Source organism: Macrobrachium rosenbergii, chromosome 5 (assembly GCF_040412425.1).
Source record: "Macrobrachium rosenbergii isolate ZJJX-2024 chromosome 5, ASM4041242v1, whole genome shotgun sequence".
NCBI classification, from domain to species: Eukaryota; Metazoa; Arthropoda; class Malacostraca; order Decapoda; family Palaemonidae; genus Macrobrachium; species Macrobrachium rosenbergii.
The window spans coordinates 1,850,594-1,870,917 of NC_089745.1; the positions used below are offsets into that span (position 1 = coordinate 1,850,594).

The 20,324-nt window shown below is 36.3% G+C and overlaps 2 protein-coding genes across 2 annotated transcripts in view; one reads left to right on the forward strand and one right to left on the reverse strand.

Moving 5' to 3' along the window:
* The first annotated feature begins 205 nt into the window (after window positions 1–205).
* Atg7 (Autophagy-related 7) lies at window positions 206–14,658 on the forward strand. Its single transcript, XM_067103297.1, is given in 17 exon segments — window positions 206–346; window positions 3,931–4,041; window positions 5,169–5,281; window positions 5,542–5,573; window positions 5,576–5,739; window positions 6,074–6,190; window positions 6,918–7,055; window positions 7,859–7,959; window positions 9,466–9,687; window positions 10,353–10,497; window positions 11,011–11,169; window positions 11,333–11,521; window positions 11,670–11,849; window positions 12,103–12,218; window positions 12,677–12,830; window positions 13,989–14,108; window positions 14,503–14,658. Coding segments are annotated over 16 exon segments (2,073 nt in total). The 5' UTR covers window positions 206–346; window positions 3,931–3,957; the 3' UTR covers window positions 14,542–14,658.
* A 2,159-nt stretch (window positions 14,659–16,817) lies between these two features.
* Window positions 16,818–20,324, reverse strand: part of LOC136838423 (endoplasmic reticulum chaperone BiP-like) — a 4,772-nt gene continuing 1,265 nt past the window's right edge. The window contains exons 2-3 of the mRNA XM_067103298.1: window positions 19,825–19,947; window positions 16,818–18,853 (exon numbers count right to left, since the gene is read on the reverse strand). Of these exons, the coding sequence (XP_066959399.1) occupies window positions 17,011–18,853; window positions 19,825–19,946 (1,965 nt within the window). The 5' untranslated portion in view covers window position 19,947 and the 3' untranslated portion in view covers window positions 16,818–17,010. The remainder of the gene's footprint in view (window positions 18,854–19,824; window positions 19,948–20,324) is intronic.

Consider the following 20,324-nt stretch of genomic DNA (forward strand, 5'->3'; position numbering starts at 1 on the left):
TTTCATTACCTTCAAAACATGTTATGCAAAATGGTTTTGAAGGCTTCGACTTAATAACAATGGCTAACGATATTAACTACGATAAATTTAAAGTCTATTTTATCAAATATAAAACAGTACTTTGTTAGTTAAACGATAAACGAGCGTTAACTCAGTCCAAGGACAGAAGAGACACAGCTGATTTAAATGACTTCTAAGAGCTAGCCGAGGTCAGAGGACAGTTCCGAACGCGTTGGCTAAACACACTGACAGTACACACGCCACAACATCACCTGACTGTCAATGTCGGGATTTCCCAAAAAATAACCTCGTACCTGACATTCATGTGACGTTTTACGTATTTGTGGTGAGTAAATGAATAGTTTTACTAGAGATAATTTGATATTTTGCTACGTTACGTGGGTCAGAGATGTAATTTTCGGGGGAACTACTAAATGAAGGTTTTGGGTTCGACGATTGTTTACAAAGGGTCAGTGACAATCCCTTTGATTTATTTTACAATTTCTGCTTGTGTAAATAGATAAACTGGTCATTTTTAATTGTTTTCCATTATTAAATAAATATTTGATAAATGCGCGTGCTTGTCTTGACTATAGGCTATGTAATGCAGGGAATTTGGACCCGTAAGTTGTAAGATTACCGCCCATTCAAACTAGCGTAGGTCCGAAAATATATTTCGTTTAAGTATTCTTTGTCAAATGCTTAATTAACCTCAAACCAGGTCATTAAGCATGGTCTGGCCCAGACTTTAGGAATTATATGCCTATAATCATTTAAGCGCAGGCCTGGTGAAAATAGCCTTGTGATTGACATAGGCTAAGATGGGATGGGTTAGTTTGCACTCTTTTTGGGCGTGTCAAATATTGCAGAAATGTTTTTCATGGATGATGATAACCCAAAACTGTTAGTTAATTAAATCCAGGCCTATAGGCTAGGCCTAATCAAATACAGGTTTAAAAAAAGTAGCTTTTCTGATATTTTTGGTTGGCTTCGATGACTGTAAGTCCATCCGTACGATTTGATCATCTTGTACTTTCTTATAGTTTCTGGCTCTTGACCGCCCTTAACATGCGCTTTAACCTAGGCTAAGGATGCGAAAGGGCAGCAAAGGCCATAAATCAGTCACACCTGCTTTACATATATCATTCTACCCAATCTGTACAAAATAAAAAACAACAGGTTTTGTGCGTTTTTCGGCATTATGCAGGCAGTCCCCAAGTTATGACCGGCTCGGCTTACAACATTCCGAACTTACGACGCTCCGCAAATATATTCATCAAAAATTATTTCCCGGTTTACAACGCTTGTTCCAGGTTTACGACACCGATCCGACAGAAGAAATATGGCTCCAAAAAGGGCAGAATGGTAAAAAGTTTGAGGGTTTTTGATGAAAAACTCAATAAAAACGCAGTTTACATCGTTTACAAGACATCCAAATGATTTAAAGTAAGGTTTATTTATGATTTTCGACGATATTTCGGGTTACGACGATTTTCAGCTAACAACACTGCATAGGAACGGAAACCCCGTCGTAAACTGGGGACTACCTGTATTTTCATTGGCTGAGCCTGCTCCCGTTGATCGCCAGCTCCCCGAACAATAACCTAATGTAATGTAGGGTGCTTGGTCCTACCTGACCAGGACGTTACATTTCAACTGACTTAGGCACTTCAGATCATTTAGGCTGAATAAAATTCTGGGATGCATTCTAATCCTAATTTTCTTAACGTAATCTGCCTATCCTGACGAGTTTACCAAAGTAAGGTTATGCATTAGTATGATGTGCTGTATATTACTTTATACTTTACGGACATGGTTCAAGGTATGACAGATTGTGTAAAAGAATTTGGTAAATTTTTACCATGAACACCATGTTTAGTACCAGCCCCTTGGGAATTAATGTTAAAACATAAAAGGCGATAACTATCTTGGTAACAGTAAATTTGCAGTGGTTGTTAGGTTGATGTTCATTTTAAGCACATTAACACTTAAGAACACAGTATTTTAACTCCAATATGAACATGTGGTATTAAAGTAGAATAATATCAAGATTTTGCTTATTTAAGAATAAAGGTTTAAATAGAATGTTAAGCCAGTTGGCATGTTGGAGTCAGAAATTCCAGAAAGAATACCTCATTCATAGTTGAGACGATAATCACGTAACTGGAGATGTCTTGGACATACCCTTCACACCACCCTAGGTAGAGGAGTATGTGATGGTGCCAGCTTGGTTCCTTGGGTCACCAGAAGTGGAAGTCGTAGACATATTTGGATGAGAACTTACTGTAGATGGTAGGCTGGAGATGAGGTGACTTGAAAACACAGGAAAGACTTGTTGTCAAATTTCACAGAGGCCCTTTGTCACACGTCATTTAAGGTGATGTTGATGGTGCTGTAATTTCATACAGATGTAAAAATAGCCCAAAGTCTTTGAAATATAGACTTGCTTTATTTTATAGTACTTTTAGAAAATGTCCAAAAATGCCATGTTACACCTTGTTCTTTCTTCCATTCATGTCTTTTTCCTTTTAATCATTCTCCATCTTTTCTTTTAATGAATTCTTTTCCATATACCAATATATCCATTTCTTTGTAGCTTATTGCTTTGGATTATTGTCACCAGGTGTTCTCATTTTCTTATGTTAGGTTCTATTTGTAGACCCTGCATAAAGGATGGAAAGGAGAGGGAAGGAGCTCTTCCCTTGTGTTTCTCTCAGCATAGATGACAGATACAGTTCAGGGTAACCAGAGTTTCTTTGTATTCTTTCGTGTTCCAGTGTATAGTATTATTGTATTACCATTGTTATTTCAATTTTGATTGTGATCTCTGTATGTGTGTAGTCTCTAGACATGTTCTGTTTTCTATTATATTCGGTATGTGTATATTGTATGTAGTTTTTTACTCTTATAATAATTCTCTCTCTCTCTCTCTCTCTCTCTCTCTCTCTCTCTCTCTCTCTCTCTCTCTCTCTCTCTCTCTCTCTCTCTCTCTCTCTCTCTCTCTCTCTGTGCACTGCTAGGTTTTGGTGGGCTGGCTGGAGCAGTTCTTTCTCTCTCTCCCTTTTGCACTATTACAATAGCTCCAGACAGTGTTCTAATTAGTTCTTCATAATTAAATCCTTAAATGTACATTGAACTTAAGATTTGATAACTTTAAATTCATGTATAGGAGGCTGGTTGTCATGTAAAAAATTTTTTAGACAGGTATGGCCCTTCTCATGGAAGGGAGATGATAGAGAGTTACACATATATAAAATTTTTAAAGCTGTAATTATCTTAACACATATTTGAGGAGTGCAGTATGTAAATACTAAAAACAGTGTGTGACTTGCCATGCAGTGATGTAGGATAAGAACTTTTAATTACTGTATGGGTAAATTTTATCAAATTATTCTTTGTGCTTAGACCAAAATGCTTCTGAGGGATCAACAGAATTGAAGTAGTTCAGAATAATAGATTGTACTCTAAATAAAGCAGATAATTTTCAGCACTGTGTCCTGTATAGCTTGTATACAGATATTTTGTAGCCATGGGAAAGAGGAGATGTAGTGGATGCCACAAACCTCAAGAATTAACTTGAAATTTAGAACCATATTCTTTAAGTTGATTATGTTCTTGAAGTTGATTTAAGTTATGGTACTTTTTAGAGTTTAAACATTTTAGAGGTTAAACATTTTAGAGTTGAAAGCTTGACAAATTCATACACATTCGCCCAATTTGATTGCCTTATTATTAAGGTTTAAAGGGTTTATACGAAACGATTCAAATGAATGTATTTGGTTGTGTGAAGCTTTTGGATAAAAAGCACAGTACATGTAAAAAACTTCCTGCCAGATAAGTTTGTTGTAGGATATAAGACATCCTGTTTCCTTGGTGGTTGTAAATGTGTTGGAAGAGCATTACTGAAATGTGTTCTTTTGACTGTTGCAGAATTGGAAACTTTAGAGATTAGCAGCCATGGGAGATCCACCAATATTGCAGTTTGCACCGTTCACTTCTGCTGTTGATGCAGGCTTTTGGCATAAATTCACACAGCTTAAGGTGGGTAGAATGGAATTGAAAGTTCAGTGCAGATATTTTAATGAATTACATTGTAATTTTTTTTTAAGCATATTGTAATTTCATTGACAAAATTTTTGTTCTGCATGGAAAACTTATGACATTCATTAGGCTTTTCAGATCACTAATTGGTAAGTGTGGATAAGTTTGAATTTGTGTTTTTATTATGAACTATCATTTTAAGCAGTTCAAGAAGTTGAAATAATTAAGTAATAGCCCTAGCTATCAGTATACAATTCAGATTAATTTACCTGATATGAATTACTTTGCAAAATGAGCTAACCGATTTGACCATGAGAATGGTGATAAGGGTTTTTCTCCAAATTTTAAATTATTCCATTATTGTCTTACATTTTTTTCATATCATGATTTTAACTAATTGCTGAATTGGCATGAAGTGAGTGCCTAGGTATTGCTTGGAAGGCACCTGAGTAGTTCATCTTCCCAAAAGATTTATTTGTTGGAACCTGAAACGCTGTGATGAGAATTTCACCAACAGTTGCTCAAGGGCAGGTTATGATTGACTGAATTTAATAGAATCTGGATATCTGTGGAGAGTGAAAGCAAAAAAGCATAGAGAAGACTTAGCTGAGAAAGTGAAAAAGAGGCATCGGGTACTGTCTCTCCATATCTCTAACAGGCATTGAACAAGGTGTCCCCAACTAGTTTGGACAGTTTGGAAGCATCAGAGAAAGGCAGGGCTGGTGGTGAAGGGACAGATGATCTCATCAAGGCTGCCATGATGATATAATCTGCATGATAACCTTTGATAGGTGTGTAGAATTGTATGCCTTAGTTGTGTGGGTTTTGATTGACGATACAGAGTGAACAGCTTGTGTGAAGACCAAGAAGTCAGTGAATATGCAGAGATGACAGGGATCAGGTGTGTGGTAATGGAAAGAATGGCTTGTGTTTTTATAAGGGTTTGGCCAAAAATGGCACAAATAAGTGAACAACAGTACTTGAGTTAACCTGGAGATATTGAATGCGATTTGTTTTACCAGTGACTGTATACAGTTTATGTCAGCCTGTGTGTTTTGGATGGAATCTTGCTTTAACTTTTGTTTTGTTTTAGGTACTTTAATTAATTCTCTACATTTTTTTAATAGCTGGATGTCCTGCATCTAAGTGAGAAGCCTGTCAGTGTAGTAGGAAGCTATGTAAACTCTGATCCACAAGGGCTTCCTACTCGCTTGAGTGTTGAGTATGATGCACTGGACAGGTTAGTAACGTATATTGAGCTTCGTCGCAAATCCATTATTCTTCAAATCACAAACCACCTAACTTTTGCCATAATACCCAATCATAGCAGATAAACTGAGCTCTTGATATCAGTCGAAATGTGCAAGCTATGTTACTAAAATGAGCACCTACCAAAGCTTGCCACTTATTTGAATGTGCTCATGAGTAGTAGTTTTGTATCAATTTTGGTAATTTTTATTGAATGAACTTTTTACACGTCCTTGAATGTCAAAATTTCAGAAACCTACAGACGTCATCGTCCTGGTCTTGCAGCACCCTGGAACTCTCATTAACACAAATACCATCGAAGAATTCAAAAACAGAGATAAGCTGGAAATACTGAAAGAAATATCTTCTCAGTTGTGGAATGCCATAACCTCCGGGGATGCTGCTGAAAATCCTTCTGTCCTAACTTCATTTTTAATGTTCACTTTTGCGGTGAGTAAAGACATTGTCTGCTGATCAACTAGTCTTAAAATATGTTATTTTTAAAAGAAAGGTACTGCAATAATTGGATTTTGAAATGCTTTTACTGTAATGGCAGTTTTATGAAAATATTGATCAAGGAGAAAAATATGAAAATACTTGTCAGAAATCAGGTTTTTCATGTTGCTAAGGGTATTGGCTTATCTGGGTTAGCTGTGCCTGTTTTGTTTAAAAAATAAGTTACATTATAAACAATAAACAATAGTCTGTCAACTTTATATTTGAAAATCTATCTATATACAATATTTATCTGATAGGATATTCATGCTGGTTAAATTTTTTGTAGGATCTCAAGAAGTACCATTATTACTACTGGTTTGCATTTCCAGCCTTTACATTGCCCAAGACAGTTCCCCTTGTTCAGCCACCACAGTCGCTTTCTTCAGTATTTACAGATGACCAGGTTGGTTTTATTGACTCTGCTTTTCTGTACTTGCACTCTTATGTTACAGTGAACTATTGTGATTTATTGTTTTTAATAATTTCCTCACGTGAAACTTGATAGTTACTTAACTGGAATTGAATCATATTCTTTGTGTCTAGGATAACTGACCTATCATGTCCCAGTCTGTACATTTCTCCCATATAAAAATGTAATCTTTGATGTCTAGTGTAATTGTCTATTGGCACATGGTAACCTGGATGAGCTAGTTTATCGCGGGTGTGGTTTTGCCACGCTATTCGTGGGTGCGCTTCCACTGCTATACATTTTCTCATTCTTGTAAACAGATCCATAATCAATCTGTTGCCAGATTGTTTTGTATGATGAATATCATGTTCATTTATGCGAATATGAATTCTTTCATTAATGGACATTATAAAGGAGATAAGTTTTCAAAGATTCACAATGAAGTGACGCTGCATAACGATTAAAGGGAGAAGAAATGATACACTTTTTCACAGGGTTGCTACACGGGCTCAAGGGTATTGTGTGGGCTGTAATACCCAGAGTGTCTTACTTAACAGATTTCCTCACATATCTTGAGACTAGATCCAATAAATGCACTTAGGAAAAATAGAAATTAATCTGAACTTTGAGTATTTATGTAAATATAGCATGTCATCAGAATGATGTCATGTTACACATGAAAGAATTTACCATTCTGTTAACAAATCTCTTTCTTTTTCAGATTTCATCTTTACTTACTACATATTCTAGTCATGAAGCTCTTGTGAGTCAGGGTTTTTACACTATTGTTCAGACTGCAAATGAGTTTTCTCTTCATCCATTGAGTGACTACCCCAACCTTCGTGATGCATCGTCAGGAGTAAGTAGCTTTTAGTCTTTGTGCTATCACTGCACCTTTTTCTCAGTAGGTTTATTTAGACAGAATTAGATGGAAGTTACATCTGTAAATTGACCCAAAAAATAATATTTGTACAGCTAAGTTCTACATATCCTTCACCCAGCGAGGTTACGTAACGCAAAGGTCAAGTGCCAACTTGGATATTTCACCAGCACTTGAAGAACAGTTTAGTGATGCAGAAGTTTGGAAGTACTCCCGTCATTTCCCAAGCTAAGGCCATACTGAGAGAGAGAGAGAGAATGTGTGTGTGTGCGTGTGTGTCCTTAGGCATCCAATAACAGGGCCTTTAATGTAAAATTAAAAAATAATCCATGAAACATGAATAGCCTGTAAAAAAAACTTCAAGTAACTTATTTGTATGTTGATATGCAGTCCAATGGTTGTTTTAAAGTTTTATTGATGATTTTGACTAAGTTTTAAGGATTGTTCTTTATTGGTTTCATTTAAAGTGTTTGCATTTTAAATTATTTTCTGTATTTCCTTAATTTTTTTTTTTTCGAACAAAGATTTAAATTTTTCTCTGAACTACTTCGTAAACTTACTTGCTGTAATACTAAATTAGGAAGAAATGGATTTTGTTCACATTGTCTTCTTACAGATTAACTTTTCTGTAACTATGAGTTAGAAGGATATGAGCTGGAGCCAGTTGTAAGAAGCTTCAAGTTTAAGATCATCATCTGATAATATTTTGCCTATACACCTGTAACCTTTGCCCATGTGTTTTACTGTATGACCAGCTTGATTGAAAGGATTTGTTCTTTCAGGAGAAGAAAGAAGTCTTTCTAGGGTTCTCTGATCCTTGCACCTTACCTCAAAACCCAGGGTGGCCTTTGAGAAACCTCCTCACTTTGGTGGCCTTGAAGTGGTAAGTGCTGGACTTTTTTTTTCCAAAGTAACTTTACCGTCATATGCAAATATAAACTGGTGCATTTAAATTATAATGAAGGTTGAAAGTGTGAGTTTGATTACAGAGTTTCTTATTCAGTGGTGTCTGCCACCATTGCCTTGTGTACAATGGATTAAACTAATAGAAAGGTTTTAGTAAAACTCTAAATGAAAGAATCCTTGTAACATTTATCCCTCATAGAAATGCTTTTGGGTGGTTCCTCTTCCTTGTCCGTTTTTTCATCTTTGGTATAGTGAAGGAGGTAGAGAATAAATAAGCTAATATAGGACAGATTGTGTTGTTCAAATCATGTTCTTCAGGAAATTTACAAGGAAATGAAACAGCGTTGTTATGTACTAAGTCCTACTTTATCACATTACACCGAAGTCTGCACACATTTTAAGGGAAGTTGTGCTGATCGTCGGGGCAGGAATGGTGATCTGTGTTCTTTAGTTAAGGAGTGAGATCTTAATTGCACCATATCTCCTTGAAATAAGCTCTATTTCAGTTTCATATATCAGTACTCGAGAGTTAATTTTATGTATTCTGAGCTGGCATGTGTCAGTTTTGAGATTTCTTTTAATTTTCTAAGTTTACCTTTCCAGTGGTTCTGTTAAATTATATGAACAAGTAGCAGGGATATATAATAAAGAAAGTAGAGCACCAGGGCTGTTTGTTAGCGAGTACATTCATGTGGGAACATTTGGAATATCTGTGATTGTTTTCATTATATACATTATAAAGGTTAAGATACCTAGTCAAGCAGATGTTGACCAATTTCATATTGAAGAACATACCAAGGAATTTGGAAAAACATTAGTATTTTCAACCAACTGTCACAGAGAAGAGCCTTGTAAGTTTTAATAGTTTTTGGATAACATCTTTGGCAACATGCAGTTGAGTCAACTTTGTAGGCTACAACTGCTAAGCCATTGCTGAACTGTTGATAGTCTCAATCCTCCCTGAGGTCATTAGATGGGTTCCTTGAAAGTAAAGTAAGACTTTGTACTGGCCACCAAAAATGAGTGTAATGGTGGAGAGATTTTGTTGGAAAAAATTCAATTTTGAGATTTCTGTTGGACATATTTTCCACAGTTTCTTTAAGTGACACATTGGTGAAGTTCTGATATGGCATAGTTTGAGCGAAGTGATAGTTCACATCATTATGTTTGAGGTGACTGCTTTTCAATAGCATTTGGGGATTCCAAAGACTGGATAGACAATAAGGAAGTAGGACTAGAGTACAGTGATTCTGTCACCTTCTTTTAATTAGTTGGTTAAAGATTGAGAAGGTTGCTCCTTTCCAAGAAGGAACTTATCTACGTTGGTTTTTCATTTCTCCAGTAATGAATTGAAATACATTCATGTTCATGTTATACATTTACCATTAGATTTTTAACAGATTTTTAAATTAAGTTTCCAAAATTAAAGAATGGTAGAAGTCATCATGTCAATTTCTTAAATAGTTCATCTTTTCTTCTCTAGGTCCAAGCAGTGGCCAGTTCACAGAATCATTTGCTTGCGAGTTCGTACAAGGACTGGAATCAAAGATGCAGCTCACAGTATTGTTGTTGAAGTAAATTTAGAAGGATCAGTCGATCCTAAGTCTGTGCCTGAAATGCCTCAGTGTCTTGGTTGGGAAAAGAACGAACGTGGAAAGATGGGACCTCGCATGGTAAATCTCTCGGCAACCATGGATCCAACAAAGTGAGTAATTTTAGTTTTGTTTAGAATTGGTATTATGTAGACAAGATTGCAGATGATGAATTGCTAAAGAATACTCATGGAGAGAGAGTGAGTTATGAAGTATATAAAAATAAGGATACCTAAAGAAAGTGTATGCACATGAAAAGGAAAAGGGAATTGGGATGAGGTTGGGGAAGTCTTCCAGCTTAGGCCATGTTCGTGAGGTAGATTCTTCAAGTAATTACCCCATTCTAGTTAAATGCCCATAGTAGGATCAAAATGAGAGAGAATAGACATTTGATAATGGAACCTTGAAGCTATTTATTTCAGTTATTGCATCTAAAGATTTACGGCAAAATAAGCAACTTTTAAGGTTGGTTGAATAGGGACTAGTTTAATGGTAAGTCTCTTTGAGCAGTCCCTTCTTGTATGGGAAATAGAGTAGATCAGTTCCCCAACACATTCCAGATTCTATCTCAGTGTCAAAATGTTTACGGTTACTTACTTCAGGTTGAGTTTTGTTCAAAAGTTTGTAAACTGCTTGGAAGAGGCTATATAATGTTGATCCTCATGTTAGTTATTTCATTATTGTTTTTGTATATACAGTGTGCATGTAAAAATTGTCTCAAGATGAAAACTTCAAAAAGTCAAGTCAACATTCACTGCCATTTCTTTTCATATTACAGTTTGGCTGAATCAGCTGTCGACCTAAATCTGAAGTTGATGCGCTGGCGAGTGGCCCCTCAGCTTGACCTAGATGTTGTTCAGAGCACACGATGTCTGCTTTTAGGGGCTGGAACTCTAGGCTGTGCTGTTGCACGTTGCCTTATGGTAAAGTTCTCTTATTGTTTAGATTGACTTGTGCAAAGAACATTACATCCCAGTGTGTGTGTGTTAATTTTATTACACTGTTATCCCAAACAAAGTTTGCTTATTTAACCGAGTGTTGTGATGACTTTGAACTAGTACACAGAGATGCTGTCTAATTCCAGGTTAGTTTGTATGGTGCAAAGTACATTACATTCCAGTTTGAGTTAATTTTATTGCATTGTTGTTATGTATTAAATTTGTATCTTAAACTGACATTGTTGTTGTGATATATTTTGAACTACAGTACAGCAGTATGCTTTCCAGCTCCAGGCTTTGGACTGTGACGACAATGTTATAATAGTAATAGTTGTGCTGTAATCGTTTAGCCAGAACTCTTAAGTCACCGGTAGAATCTTAATGCTGGGCTGAAATGTTTGTTTTTGGATGAATATAAAGTTTTAACTGTTCTTTGTACTTAATTACTACTTGAATTAGAGAAATGGTTTTAAAGGTTGCTATGAATTTTTTTTTCAGGGTTGGGGTGTGCGGAATATTACATTAGTAGACAACGGGAAGGTCTCATTTAGCAATCCCGTTAGACAAAATCTCTTCAAATTCAGTAATTGCCTTAATGGGGGCAATGCAAAAGCTGAAGCTGCAGCTCAAGCTTTGGTGGAGATTTTCCCAAAAGTGGTACGTATTGCGTTTTTTTTAATGTCTGTGATATTTTTATATTTTGACATTTTAAAGAATTTAGCTTCAGTTTTATGTAATAATAATAATAGTTGTTTATTATTATATAAGGAAACCATCCCATTATTAGAGAGAGAATGCCTCACCGTAACTTTGATTTCAGAATGCCAAAGGAGTGCTCCTGAAAATTCCCATGCCAGGCCATACTGTAGGCGAATCTCTCATTGAACAAGTCAGGCAAGACGTGGCATCTCTTGAAGAGCTGGTAGAGGAGCATGACGCCCTTTTCCTCCTGATGGATTCTCGGGAGAGCAGATGGCTGCCGACGCTTTTGGGTGTTGCTAAACAGAAGGTTCTTAATACCGTGTTCTTACACTATAGAAATTTTTGTTGCGCAGTTCTATAGCTTGTATCTTTTATTTGACTCCTATTGATATGTGATACTAAGTGATTTTGAGATTTTACAAAGGTAACTAACAGTGGCACAATTTGTTTTTCAGCTTGTGTTTACAGCAGCTCTAGGTTTTGACTCCTATCTAGTAATGCGTCACGGGTACAGAGGAGGTGATGCAGCCAGCACTAGTCAGTCCGTAGACAAAGAACCTCCAGTGAGTGGAAAACCCATCCCAGGCCACATGCTGGGATGTTATTTCTGCAACGACGTTGTTGCTCCAGGTGATGTAAGTTTTATCGACAATACTTCTTTTTGTATATGTTGGGCATAATGCTAGTTTGCTATTACGTCAGTGTCAGGATTTTCATGCCATTCCAGGGTGTGTTTTCTTGGACATTGGGAGGATATGCAACAATGCAAGAACACTGTGACAAATTCTGTCACAATTTTTAATCTGAAGTTAGTGCCGTTGTTAATTTAAGGGGAGTTAAGAAACATCTAGTGCTGGAGTAAACAAAGTGGATTATTTTTATTTCCAGTCAATGCAGGATCGCACTCTGGACCAACAGTGCACCGTGACCCGGCCTGGTGTTTCATATTTAGCATCAGCACACATTGTAGAACTTTTGGTGTCACTCCTCCAGCACCCTGATAAGTAAGTACTAGTAATAAAAATGTTTTCTGTTACCAGCAATTTATTGATTATGGTTTTCTCAGTATGTTTTGCAGTGTCTTTTATCTTGAATTCCAAATTAATTGCAGAGTTACAGTTACATTCAAAACTCAGTGGTTTTTTTCATGTAAGTAAAGTCCAGATGTGTATGGTGGAATGACCATTATTTAGTGTGGCATTATGTTTACTGCTTACTATGAGCCTTGCTCAGCACAATTAGATAATAGTAAAGGTTCTTTGCATTATTCATTTGCATTTATTGGGGAAGTGGCATTGCCTTATTTTTGGGGGTTCATCTTATCTGGTGAATGTAGGCCCAAAGCTTTGAATTACACCTCAGAATTTTAGGGCTCGACTTATTGCCATCACATGCTGTACTTATTGAAAGCAGTATATTTGTAAAGCAGTGTCAATGAATGATGTTTAAAATTACTTTTCAGGGGACTTGCTGAGGCACAGATCAGCCAAGATCATGAAGCGAAAGAAGGTGTCCTTGGCTCAGTGCCACACTCTCTGAGAGGATTTTTGGGCCGCCAACAGCATCTCCCCCTTGCTACATCGAGGTTTCAGCAGTGTCCAGCATGTGGTGACAAGGTAATATATTTATTTAATTATTTATTTGTTTATTTTGCTTTTAATCCTTGGGAGTTTATAGTTTAATATTAGTTTTTAGACAACTGAGCTGATTAAACTCCAGGCTGGGTTGTACTTATTTTTGGTGTGCTTCCTGATACCTAGGCAAGATGTTTAGTATTCACAATTGAATTTTGCATCCAAACTGGCCCAACAGAACTTTTTTAAGAAGTACCTTTGTGGTGTCTTTCTGATACTTGAGCAGATGTTTTAGTAACGTTATTTGTGTAGGATGTACCTGTTCTAAAAATTACAGAAGGCAAATAATCACAGAGAACTGAAATTGAAATGTTGAAAAATTGACATTGTTTGCTATGGTGGGACCTGCAGAAATTTGACTGAATACTCGAGTAAAATTTTCTACCAGGTTCCATGTATTTCATTCTGACTAAATATCCATCCTCAGAGTGGATAAATAACACTAATCTTAATCTTTGTTTCATAGAGAACAGAAGGGGAAACATGGAAAAATTTGACATTATTAAATGTGGACCTGCAGAAATTTGACTAAAATTCTGGTAAACTTGAATTTCCACCAGTTTCTGCCTGTTTTATTTTATGACTGAATCTTTATACTCAGAGTACATACAGTAATTAATACTAATGTTTGTTTTTGAGTCACAGAGAACTGTGAAACACTTAAAAATATGACATTTTTTTACATGTGACATCTTGGGGAAATATGACTGAAAATTCTGGTAAAATTTAATTTACTCTAATTTCCTTCTATTTTATTTCATTCTGTGACTGTGTGTACATGTAAGCATGCATGCATGCATGTATGTATTTATAAATGAATGTATAAATGTATGTATGTGTGGCCTTTTTTTTGTTTTTCATGTTGTATTCCTCAAAAAAAAAAGGAACATACCTTATTTGGAGTGATTCTATTTTTTCTGAATTGTTTCATCCTTGCAGACTCAGAAAAGATTTTTGTCTATGTTTATAGTTCTTGCATTTTTCTAGTAGAGTTATGTCGCCATTTAACCATCTTAAGGTTGTCACTTTATCCCTCTTATTTTATGGCATCTTAAAGAACATTTATCTTCTTTCCTGTTCTTATTTCAAGCACATTTGTGATACAGCCTCAATAATTATAAAATTTTCTCTCCCTTGCAGGTCATAGCAGCCTACCAAAATGATGGATTTGACTTTTTATTGAAGGTTTTTAACTCTCCAAGCTACCTTGAAGAAGTTGCAGGTCTCGGACAATTACAACAGTGTGCAATTGATTCACAGGTGATCATGCCTTGGCCCAATCAAGATGACTTTATTGTCTTTGAGTGAGCGTAGGATCATTTTATTTCTTTCTCGTGCCTATTGTTTGAAGACTAGAGTTTTTTCTTTTGTTTGGACTTTTGGCTTTTAAAACTTATTTTTCAATTATGATTTATACCATATTTTGATTTCAGGGTAGTTACTGAATAGAAATTGTAGAATTCTTATTTATGTTACGATTAGAAAATCATGGTAGCTGATTTAGTTGTTGATAATTTCACATAAACTGGCAAGTTATAGGCTGCTTAAACTTCTGAATTCAAAGTACCATAGTATTAGTGGAAGCATATTGGTTGTTTATGTAAAAAAGAAACTTGTGCTGTGTTTCTTGTAAAGAAAATTTTTCCTCTTTTAGATCTGGGAGCTGAGTGACAGCGAGGAGGATGAAGACTGATGCAGTACCAGGCAGCATCGAATCGCATTCCAGGATTCTTTCAAAAGTATACATGAATATGTTAGCTTGTTTTAACAGTTGTATGATATTGATTTTGAATAAATTATGTAAATCGTTGCAGATTGTGTCCTTGAATGGTAGTTCAGTAATCCTCAGATATCAGTCATGCATAGTTTATTAAAATAAAATTTTGTAAGTCATTATCAGCTTATGTGAAGTTATATTACCAATCTTTTAGGTGTGGGGTTTTGCTTTTACAACTGTGATGTGGCAAGCCATGATGTATGTGTGTGGTTTTGAGTCTGAAAATGTTCTTGAAGAAAGCGTTGGTCCTATGTGAGAAAATTTCCTCCTCCTTGTTGAGATAAATTCTACCATCTGTAGCATGGACGCTGTCAAGATGTTGACTAGACAGTAAGTTTGCAGTTATGTTTCTTTTTTTTATCATTATCAACTTGCTCTTCAACAGCATCATCATCTTTATGTACAATTTTCCATAGTGGTATGGCGATTTTTGGTGCTATTCAAAAAAAAGAAAAAATTTGAAGGCTTGTAACCTATTTGTCATAACAGAACTTGAGAAATATTTTCAACAACGAAAGGGCTCTCTTGATAACAGTAAATCCACTTCTTTGAATACCATTTCATTTGGTCAAATTAGGACATTCTCCTTAGAATGTGTGGCACAGCAGAGCAACAAAATGGTAATTATTTCACTGTCTGACCACTTCATCTACTAGAGTAAATATATAAAGTTTTCATCAAATTGTTCAGTCTTCAAGACATCCCTCTAGATTCCAAGCCCTTTTGTTGCTGGGTTGGTCATCAGAGGGAAACTACAGCATAATCTTATTTTTGTTATTTGGATTTGAGTAGTTGTTCTAGTTAAATCAGTTATTTTTTTTTTCACTCAGAATAGGTATGAGTACAGTACAGTAATGGTGGATGGTATATAACTTTGTGCATAGATTATTTTGTTAGAAATTACTGTAATGTAATGAAACTAGTGAGTCATTTTTAGATACTGAATTCCAAAGGATCAAATCTTCAGTGCGATGTGAAAATTGGAACACTATAAAGTTTTAAGCTCCATTGCTTTCTGCATTTGACTCCTTCATTCTCTTTTGTCGTCTCCCACCTACCTGTCCAGCTTATTCAACTTGACCTTAGTTTGATTTTCAGCTCTAATTAACAGATCCTCTGGGCAAGCCCGATGAGAGTCTTGAAATGTTACTCAGGGTCTCATTAAATCCAATTATAATAAGAAAAAATCTGAAGCAGAGAGTACTTGTTAGGCTAGTGGGATTACCATAACCAGACGTATATATGGAAGGCAATGAAAGATATATCCTTAGAATTGAGGCAAATGTTGGTTTTCATCAAGAAGCAGCAAAAGGTTGTTATTGTTTACTGTAGTAGATGAGGAGTGCAGAAAGGAAGGACTGTAGGAAATGCTTTGAGCATATGCAGATAGTCTTGTGCTAAGAAAAAGAATCATAGGAAGTGATGAAAGGGTTTTAAAAGATAGAATAATGGATTGGAGAGGCTTTGTTTTGTGGTGATTGTTAAGAAAACAAAGGCAGAAGCACAATTTGGGAAAAGGCTTTGGAAAAATCAAGGATAATTATCAAATGCAAGAGGTAGTGTCGAAATAGAAGCACAGGATTTTAAAATCTAAGTACACCAACGGGATCTCAGTGCCCAAATTGGCCCAGAGTAGGAACAGTTTGTAAGTGAGGACGTTGTGTTGGTAAATAACTAACAGCAGAAATTCATGGTGCATGCTTATAAGGTCTGTAGATTAATGAAACATTGGTTATGTACAGAGAAAATGGAGGTAAATATGAAAACATGTTACTATCAAAAGCTGAAATTCTTAGTTGGAATTAATTGGAAGGTCATATCGCCAATGAAGTTGCTGGGAAATGTGGTGTCCAGAGGCTGGATAAGAGAGTAAGACCTCAGTTTAGTCAGAAGAATAATAGATATTGGAGTAGCAGGTAAGGACTAGTAGGAAGGCCCAAAAAATACTGGAAAAAAGGGAAAATGAATATACACACCAGATGAGAATTCAGGAAGAGACAGAAAAGAATTTCCTTGTATATATCGGTATTCAAATGGGTGTATGGTTAAAATCTTTTAATGTCAACATTGCTAGTCAGTGTTCAGTTATGATTATATCCCAAATCCATTAGAAATAATCTATGATCTTTGCTTGTACAGTATATTTAAACCAGTGACTTTGGAAACCTTGCACAGGTAAAGAAAGCAGGGGAATAAGTCCTCATTTTTATTGGAAAAATATAAACTGTATTTACAGAGACTAGTGTAATTGTCACAACCAAATAAAACTTTGATAATGAATTAATGCTTCAAACATCTCAAGTGTGTTCTATAATTAACAGTGAAGAACTGTAGTATAAAATAGTTGGAGTGTTTAAGAAAATAGCACACTTTATGGCATGGCTACTATAACTCGTCTCTGTAATCATCATCATCAGAGTCTGTTGGAGGAGCCCCGCCTGCATCTTGGTAAAGTTTTGCGATAATTGGCTGCACAAGGTCTTCCAGGGACTTCTTCTGAGCTTTGAATTCTTCTGCGTCAGCGTCTGCGTTATTTTCCAGCCATGTAAGCTTATCATCTATTGCCTCTTCAATCATGGTTTTCTCGTCCTCACTTAGCTTGGCTCCTAATTTCTCTTGGTCATTTATCTGATTCTTCAGGCTGTATGCGAAGGACTCCAATTCATTTCTAGACTCTACTCTTTCTTTCACCTTCTTGTCTTCATCTGCAAATAACTCTGCATCTTGAATCATCTTCTCAATGTCCTCTTTGCTTAGCCTGTTTTGATCATTTGTAATAGTGATCTTTTCTCTGTTACCAGTGCCCTTGTCCTCAGCAGAAACTTGCAGGATGCCATCTGCATTAATCTCAAAGGTGACTTCAATCTGAGGGATACCTCGGGGTGCAGGTGGGATGCCTGTCAAGTCAAAGGTGCCAAGAAGGTGGTTATCTTTGGTCATGGACCTTTCTCCCTCAAAGACTTGGATAGTTACAGCATTTTGGTTGTCAGCAGCTGTAGAAAAGATCTGGGACTTCTTTGTGGGTATGACAGTATTTCTGGGTATTATTTTTGACATTACTCCACCAACAGTTTCAATGCCCATAGTCAAAGGATTAACGTCTAATAGCACAAGATCATTAGTGTCATCCTCTCCTGATAAGACACCAGCTTGAACAGCAGCACCATATGCTACTGCTTCATCAGGGTTGATGCCTCGAGAAGGTTCCTTACCGTTGAAGAATTCCTTAACAAGTTGCTGAATTTTTGGAATACGCGTAGATCCACCTACAAGCACAATTTCATCAATCTCTTTCTTCTGGAGGCCAGAGTCCTCTATGACCTTTTTAACAGGTTTCATTGTGCTTTTGAAGAGATCCATATTCAGTTCCTCGAATTTGGCACGAGTCAGAGTCTCGGAGAAATCTTCTCCCTCAAAGAAAGATTCAATTTCAATCCTGATTTGATGGCTGGAAGAAAGTGCTCTCTTTGCCTTTTCAACTTCACGACGAAGTTTCTGCACTGCCCGGTTGTCTTTCCTTACGTCCTTTCCCTTCTTTTTCTTGTACAGCTTGAAGAAGTGATCCATTACACGCTGATCAAAGTCTTCACCTCCTAGGTGAGTGTCACCATTTGTTGCCACAACCTCAAACACTCCGGAGTCAATAGTCAGAAGAGAAACGTCAAATGTTCCTCCTCCCAAATCAAATACTAATATGTTCTTTTCACCATCTTTTTTGTCAATACCATATGCAATGGCTGCTGCTGTTGGTTCATTAATGATTCTCATCACAGTCAACCCAGCAATGGTACCCGCATCTTTAGTGGCTTGCCGCTGGGCGTCGTTGAAATACGCTGGAACCGTGACCACAGCATGCGTCACATTCTTGCCCAAATATGCTTCAGCAACTTCTTTCATCTTTCCGAGAACCATGGCAGAAATCTCTTCTGCAGCAAATATTTTATCACCCTGAGAAGTACTGACCTTCATGTGAGGTTTGTCATTTTTGTTGATTACCTTGAAAGGGAAAAATTTGATGTCATTTTGGACAGCTTTGTCAGTCCATTCTCTGCCTATCAGACGCTTGGCATCAAATATTGTGTTCTCTGGGTTTGTAGTCAGTTGATTTTTGGCAGCATCTCCAATCAGTCGTTCGCCATCAGCGGTAAAAGCCACGTACGATGGTGTGATGCGGTTGCCCTGGTCATTGGCGATAATTTCAACCCGACCATTCTTGAAGACACCAACACTGTTGAAGATAAAAAGATGAAGATTAATCACAATTATGAAAGTGATTTCTCTCCTTTATTATAAATTTCCTGGATTTCATTCATTCAAAGGTAGTAACAGTTCATTGTTTGTAAGTTAAAAGAGAGAGATTATTAATATATAAAAGTGAATTAATTAGTACATTGGTAGACTCAATAATTTGTGGCAAGAAAGTTTAAGTTCTCATTCTTAAGTGGTAGTGAATGATTCAAAGATCTGTTTTGTAAGGTACTGTGTATCGGATAATGCAGATGCCCTCCTGAACTAGTGATGAGAGAAGATAAAGTTGGGTTTAAATTCAGTAAGGGACAAAATTGACAATAATCAAGCTCTTGTGGAAGTCTTCATGACAGAAAGTTCATGACAGATTCTACAGTTTCCTGGATGTAACCTTGCTAAAACTATGTAGAGGCTGTAATCAATTTCCGTTGTTTAAAGCCTTGAGAGTTAAGTTTTTTAATGTTATTCCTAAATTGCTTTAGCAGTGTGCATATGAAAATGTAAGGATGAAGAAAGGGTGTAGGAAAAGAATGTTTGAACTGAAAAAATTAATAATAGGAAATGAACAGGACTTTAGGGCTCAGCAGACCTGAAGTATTGAGTGAAGTTTTCTAGAAAAACTGAATTTTGCAGTTAAAGACAATTTAATCCCAGTGAAAATGACTCGTAAGAGTATCATTTGATTCAGAAAGGGCAGTCAAAAATAGCAAACCTCTTCAAGGATACATTTCTTAGGACTTCCCCCAGATGTTAAACTTTTGGTGAATAGCAATGAAGATTCAGCCAGGTTTGTGGAGCAAGGGAATGTCATTTTATCATACCCATCGGGATGTGATTATGTATTGATAACCATATTTTTTGGTGGTTAGTTTTCGGGCAGACAAACCAAATAAAATAACATAATAGCCTGAGAGTGTTATACTATCAAAACAGTAAGTGTCAGTTACTTACCATGAGTATGTCGTTCCCAAGTCAATGCCAATGACCGTACCGACATCCTCTGTGTTCTTTTCCTTGGCCTGCGTTACCGCAGCCACCACAGCCAGTAAGGCTAAGGCTGTCCAGCACCTCATCCTGTAATCAAGTTGGCCCATTATTAGAAAGAGGACTAAATTTCATTCAGTGTAATTTAGAATTTACTAGAAAGTACGTTGGAAATGACTAGTTTATTTTTACTAGAAAGTATGTTGGAAATGATTAGTTTATTTTTACTAGAAAGTATGTTGGAAATGATTAGTTTATTTTTACTAGAAAGTGTGTTGGAAATTATTAGTTTTTTGTGAGATTTTACACGCCGTGATATTCAGTGTTAAGGTATAATTTTTTCACAGCTATTTATTTTGTAATTTATAAGTTTTTTTTAAGTATTTATATTACTGTACCCATTAGTATTTATGATGGAAATCTCTTCACTACAGAATGTTGAGGACAAGTGCATTTAATGGAACATA